The sequence below is a fragment of the Sapajus apella genome, unplaced genomic scaffold, assembly GCF_009761245.1.
Source record: "Sapajus apella isolate SASKATOON/1434 unplaced genomic scaffold, GSC_monkey_1.0 scaffold48, whole genome shotgun sequence".
NCBI classification, from domain to species: domain Eukaryota; kingdom Metazoa; phylum Chordata; class Mammalia; order Primates; family Cebidae; genus Sapajus; species Sapajus apella.
The window spans coordinates 13658126-13664583 of record NW_022436988.1 but is presented as its reverse complement, the minus strand read 5'-3'; the positions used below and the strand labels follow the sequence as shown (position 1 = coordinate 13664583).

The window sequence follows — 6458 nt, the reverse complement described above, 5'->3', positions numbered from 1 at the left end:
CTATTATGTTATATATATATATATATATATATATATAACATAATAGGCTGTAAGACACATGAAACATTGCTTCTGAATAACTGGAAAATTAATAAAGTATTTAGTAAACAGTTGCTTTCTATGCAGTAAATGGTTTCTTTTAATGTCAGCAACTTCTATTTGCAGAGCTTATTTGTGAATATTTGATGCTTTCTAAAATGTTCCCATGTGATATTCTGCCATTCTATCAATTAGATTTGGAATATAACTACAGAATTTTAGGGCAAATTGTTTTGCTAAAAGTAATCAATGGCTTATTGAGGACATAAAGATAATTTTTTTCTTTATAAATATTGGCTTAAAAATGTTGTATTGAGAAGTACACATTTTTTTAAATTAGCATGCTTAAAACCAAGAGATAACCAACAAAGGAAATGTTAATGAGGAAGACATTTTAGGCCATTTATTGCAAAACAATTTCTACCAAAAGTTAAGTTGCCTATCTTATATTTCTAAAAGCTTCTATAAAATGTCACTCTCATATTAACACGCTCATTTAAAAATAACTGCATCTAGAACACATACCTTAAATGATATCCAATATCCCACTTTTGCTTCAGAAACAAAGATGATCTGGTACATTTCAACTTCCTGTTAGACAGAAATACTTTCCTATCTGAATTGAAAGAAAGATTCAAAAAATTATGTAAAGAGTAATTCCTTACATAGTATATTCTCTCCTTTGGATACCAAACACTGAATGACACTTGTAATATAAATGCAACTGTAATGTCATTAAGCCCCTGGGTGCAGTATCATTTCTAATCCCCATGCCTATTGTGAAACAGGCTTCAGAAATTCACTGCATTCCCCATAACTAATCCAGTGCCACAAAAACTTTCCAGCGACGGCCCAATTCTTCACCTCTTCCTATGTCCACATACTTTGCTATGTAACTTTGCAGGGTTACGCCCCATATGACTTGCTGTAGCCAATGGCATGTGGAGGCTTGAAATGGGCTTCTGCATTTGGATTTGGTCTCTTGAGGCTGAGTCACTGCCACAAGAATACTACTGGGCTAGCCTGCTTGAGAATGAATTACACCTCGAATTTTGAGTCACCTTAGTCAATGGCTACTTGACCCCCTAACAAATGAGTGGATCCAGTCAAGACCTGAAAATTTAGGCTGTGAACCCATGCTAAATTGCCAACTCTCCAACTCATGCACTAAACAAATACTTATTGTTTTAAGGCACTGACTCTGAGGAAGTTTCATTACACAGCATTATTGAAACAAGAAATAACTGATACAAGAAGTAAAACTTATCTTACCTCAGATTCATGAAGGAATTGAGGATAGTGTTACATTTTGCACCATTTTATACACAACAAAATATTCTGTTTTCACTGAGTCCCTTTCTGGCTTTATTTTTTTCAGACTGTCCATTCACATACTCTCCTGGCTCACTGAAACTAGTCTTCCCACTTGCCTTTATTTCCTAGGCAAAACTATGTTGTTCTATGTCTAATTTTCCAATCTTGCATCTTCACACTCGACACCTCACTCAGTAAACAAAGATCTTCCTAAATTGGCAACAAAGGAACGTAAATTCAAAAATAATTTTCCCAGCTAAAGATTTTTCTATATATTAAGGGTAATATTGGTGTTTAAGAATGTTTTAAATATACTTGTTACTAATGTAAACAGTCAGGAAAGTTAAAGACAAGAAGAAGATACATAAAGCATGAGTCTAAGAAGTAATTGGGAGATCAGAATTCCTCTGAGGCAAAGTGCATTTTTAGAATACAGTCATTCAAATGAACTGCAAACAAGATTTTCCTCTTTTGAAAACAGGCTATGAAAAATAACTCTCACATTAAATCCTTAAATAACTAGTTGGAATAAAGAAGCCAAGAATCACCAGCCAAGATGTCAGCCTCATCCATGAATTGGGTACTGAAGACGATAACTCGGTCTACTTTATTCTCCTTCAGGAGGCTCCACACTCAGTGCCTTGAAAAGAGATCCAATACAGAAATTGGTTCGTCCAGTAGCAAAACCTACAGTGGAGGAAACATATGAAAGCATCTTCCTCTTCACAGTAGGGATCTTCAGAAAGCACCATGAAAACCAGTAAGATTTCTAGACTCCAATACAGTCCTCCACCAGATCCCTAACAGGGTTGCATGGTACTTTATTATAAATTTTCCCTCACATTTTGTAATTACAGTAGAAGTTGGACTTTAATAATAGTAGTATAACCTTGAATCTAAATTAATTGTAAAAATATATTGTTTCTCTCACCTGAGGATCTCCTAAGATGGCAATCTCTAATGTTAGTTTTCTCTTCTGCCCACCACTTAATTTTTTTAGTGATAATGTCTTGAATGCTTTGCATGTCTAATTCCATTATAATTTTTTTACCTATCCAAAAAAATACCAAATATTTAATTTTAAGCAATTTTTACTCTCTAAAAATAAAAAGAAATTATTCTAGAACTTCATTAAGTTTTATGTATCAAAGAGTAAAGTAATAGCTGAACAAAAATATAGTCAAAAGTAAATTATTTCCAAAGCTATCGATTTCAACATGTTTCTCTACCTCTTGTTCCACTTCCTTTGGCTGAATTCCTTTTATTTTAGCAAATACCCTGAGGTTTTCTCTCACAGTGAGAATGTCAAATTGAAAATTAAACTGTGGACAAAATCCAATGTTCTTTCTAATTTCTTCCATGTCAGTTATTTCAGAGAGCTGGGTATTATAAATAGTGGCTGATCCTATAAATAGAAATTTAAAAGGCTTTAATGCCAGAATGTTAATTCTATGCAGAGTGATAATATATGTTAGTGTTTAGATTTTGTTCAAAAAACTTGTTTTGATTAAAGAAACTTCACATTTCCAATTGCTTAATTAATATATTGAGTAATTCAGATTACTCTTAACATAAATATCTGTATCCACAGCAATGCAAAGTATACATGGAATGTCAAATAATGGTGGAATAGAGATACAGATATTTTCATAAATTTATGTACATATAAGTCCAATTTAGAGAAACTTTTTTACATAATCAAATCAATTTACAACTTGCTTTTTCAGCCAACTTACTTTGTAAAATTATTTTCTTACCTTCTGTAGAAACAGACAATCCATTAAGAATGTTTAGCAGTGTTGATTTACCAGCTCCTTTATGCCCAAGTATTGCAGTGATCTGTCCTTTGTATATGTCAAAAAATATGCCTGTTTTATAATAAAATGTGGAAATTAGATTTTGGATTATATGCAGATGGAATGGACCTCAAAGCTGCAAAAGTAAAATGCATCTCAGTATTTCATTTCATTGGTATTTTAATAAATTCCCTGTAATATTATACATTTAACTGTGTAAGTTATGTATTTATGAAGACGAAGCTTCAATTTGTCTGGAGAAATTGGATTAAGACTTGCAGTATAAATTTCTACCTTCTTGCTTTTCTCAAATCCTTTGAATGTCAAAGAATCTATACAATTAATATGAAATAATAAAGCAAATACCTACTAGGAATAAAAACAAAACATAGTTTATTTGCTTCCCAGACAAAGGAAAGAAGTGTAGCTTAAGAACATGTCTCCCTGAGGCTTGCAGAGCTAGGGACAGAGGGCCAGGTGTACAGACAAAGGTCGGGAGAATTTATTTCACATTCAGAGGGAGGTAGAATTAGTAAGGAAACATTGGTAAAGTTTCTCCTGGTACTGGTAATCATTCTGTTTTATATCACAAAATTGTGGGCATGATATTTAGAGATATCTGTTAGGATCTAAGACATGCCACAGGCATTTTCACATGTATGTGCCTAAGACTTGACAATTTTTTCTTTAATGTTTGAAAAATTAACTCCCTTAGAAAACAAGAATTCAGTTAGCATGCCAGGAATTTTAAGAGATTTTCTGAAGACAGAAAACAAGGAATTAGATTGTCAGAGAATCAAAAATCAGGCAAATCATAGCTCAAAATAGATGATGAAGAATTCTATGACAATAAAACCAGTTTCCTTGATACTTCAACCTTAGTTTGAGAAAGTCAGGTCAAAGATTATAAACTTATATAAGGAATATATTCCTATTCCTGAAAAATTATTTTATATATACATCTAAATATAGAAAAAGATAATATATTGGTGATTATCCCTCAGAGTATAAACATATTTTTAATTTTTGTGTTTTCTCCATATTTATTCTCTAATGTTGCACAATAACTATTTGTATTTTCAGATCACAAAAATGTTTTTTAGTTTAAAACAAAGCTGTGTTTTAGTCTAAAACATCATCAAAACAATGAAGTTTTTATTTTTACCTTGCAATGCTTCTACTTTTCCAGGCTTTCTATTATATTCTTTTTTTAACATTTCTGATTCTGAAAGAAGATAAAGTAATTTTGAGGTAAATGCATTTTCTAATATTAGTAACAGATTATAGTTCATAACTAAGCCTGAACTTCACAGTAAAGGGTGTCACTGTCAATGGGATCTAAGGATCCCCTCGCCACTCCCAAAAGAGATTTACACAGACCTGCTAATACTGTTATCAAGCTTGGCATTTCATATATTCCAGCTGTTTCTCTAAGTTATCAAATGAATAAGAGAAAGCTAAAATTGATTCAAAAAAAAAAAAAAAAAGAGGAAAGAATGTAGGGACAGAAAAAAAAAAGGGAGAGAGGCTTTCCCTCAATCCTGAATCACTCTCAGTCATTATCTCCCACAGGCAAATTTGTCAAAATAATAATCTTTACTCCCTATTTCCATTTCTTTATCCCACATTTATTTCCCAACCTAAGGCAATACAGTGTCTCACCACACCACTCTACAAAAACTATTCACAATGAAATTCACCAATGACCATTCTAGTTACCAAATCTAATCCAAACACTTTTTGGTCCTTATTTGGTATGCCTCATCACTGTTTTAAACTATTGCTCATTCTTTTCTTTTCATAAGCCTCTACTTCCCTGGCTTCCACCCTTTGGCTTTCATGTCTTCCTCTTAACATTCTGTTTTGGCATACTTATGGACTCCTTCAGTTGGATTCTATAATTGACCAACGATTTTTTTATTCTCAAATCTTTTCCATACAATCTTACCCACTCTCATGGCTTCAACTCCTACCTAAATTCTAATGATTCCCAAATTTGTGTCTTTAGATATTTCTTCAAAGTTTCAGATACATATTCTGCTTTTTACTATATATCTGCACTTGGATGTCAAAATGTATGTATTATATTTTCCTCTAAACTGGCCCACTTCCATTCTCTATCTCAGTTAGCATTTCTACTATCTACCCAGGAACTCAAGGTAAGAGCCTGAGAGACATCCTTAATCCTCTCTCTCCCTTTCTCACCCCATCCTGTGACCTCAAAAATTATTACAATTTAACTTCAAGAATTTATGAATTTAACTTTTTAAATCTATTTGAATTTATCTTTTTACCACTTTTCTATTACCTTCTTGCCCAGACTCTTGTCATCTTTCACCTCAACCAGGGATATGACCTCTGTGCTGGATTGTTAATTATCCCTTTTCTATCAGCAACAGTCTCTTTTCCTCTGCAATGCAGAGGACATACCAGGGACTAGATTTCCCAGAACCCTCTTTTCAGTATCAGATTTTGCTAATGAGAAGAACTTGGGCAAGATTTGGAGAGCAGAAATCAAGCAAGGTCATTATTCTTGGGTCACGTGAGCCAAGCATATCCACAGGCTCAAGGTATGCAGCAGCTTCTGCCTCTTAGACTTCTTGACAAGCATGGCTTTGCTACGGCAGATTAAAATAACTGGTGGAAGAGTTCCCAGAAAATCCCTGATATTTGCAGCAGTATACTGACAAATTTCTTGAAAAACACCCATTTCTGTGCATCAGGCTAAGGTCCTCACTGGCTATTTCCCTGACTTTCTAGCTATAACTTAACCTTCTCTCCTCTAACTCTTGTACATCTGTGAATACCTAATCCCTGTATTAAACCCATTTACTCCCACAACGTTTCCAATAACTCATTTTTCCTGACCAGATCTAGACTGATACAACATTCTAAGTATTTCAATTTCTCCAGTTGTGTCCCCCTCAAATCCTAGATGATCTTCCTTTAGGGAGTATAGGGACTGAAATTTTGAAGTCAAAAGCTCTCTTCATAAAACTAACAGGAAAGCCACCAACAGAGTGAAAAGAAAATATTTGTAAATGATACGTCTGATAAGAGGTTAATATACAAAATAGCAAACTCAATAGCAAGAAAAAATAACCCAATTTGAAAATGAGCAAAGGACCTGAATAAACATTTCTGAAAAGAAGACAAACAAATGGCCAACAAGAATGTGAAAAAGTACATAACATCACTAATCATCAGGGAAATGCAAATTAAAACCACAATGTGATAGCACCTCACATGTGTTAGGAGGGATGCTATCAAAAAGATGAAAGGTAAAAAGTGTTTGGCAAGGATGTGGGG

At 33.5% G+C, this 6458-nt stretch overlaps 1 protein-coding gene across 2 annotated transcripts; it reads right to left on the bottom strand.

Moving 5' to 3' along the window:
• Nucleotides 1–16: 16 nt before the first annotated feature.
• On the bottom strand, nucleotides 17–6239 carry LOC116525754 (ATP-binding cassette sub-family A member 10-like). 2 transcript variants are annotated; one of them, XM_032241898.1, is made up of 4 exons: nucleotides 4315–6239; nucleotides 3111–3221; nucleotides 2583–2758; nucleotides 17–2404 (listed from the first exon to the last, which is right to left on the bottom strand). In XM_032241898.1, the coding sequence occupies exons 1-4, from the start codon at nucleotides 4439–4441 to the stop codon at nucleotides 2390–2392; spliced, it is 429 nt and encodes a 142-aa protein (XP_032097789.1). In that variant the 5' UTR covers nucleotides 4442–6239; the 3' UTR covers nucleotides 17–2389. The 2 variants fall into 2 exon arrangements, with proteins under 2 accessions (XP_032097789.1, XP_032097788.1); XM_032241897.1 differs by lacking the exon at nucleotides 2583–2758 and having other exon boundaries at nucleotides 19–2040; nucleotides 2285–2404.
• Nucleotides 6240–6458: the final 219 nt, after the last annotated feature.

What these genes read in the sequence shown, in the direction of transcription:
- LOC116525754 (XM_032241897.1), bottom strand. Translation starts at nt 4,441, where the DNA reads ATGAACTATAATCTGTTACTAATATTAGAAAATGCATTTACCTCAAAA. An exon ending in AAAAGTAGAAGCATTGCAAG is followed by an intron (nt 3,222 to 4,314) that starts GTAAAAATAAAA and finishes ATTATAAAACAG; the next exon opens with GCATATTTTTTGACATATAC. An exon ending in CCATCTTAGGAGATCCTCAG is followed by an intron (nt 2,041 to 2,284) that starts GTGAGAGAAACA and finishes CCTCCACTGTAG; the next exon opens with GTTTTGCTACTGGACGAACC.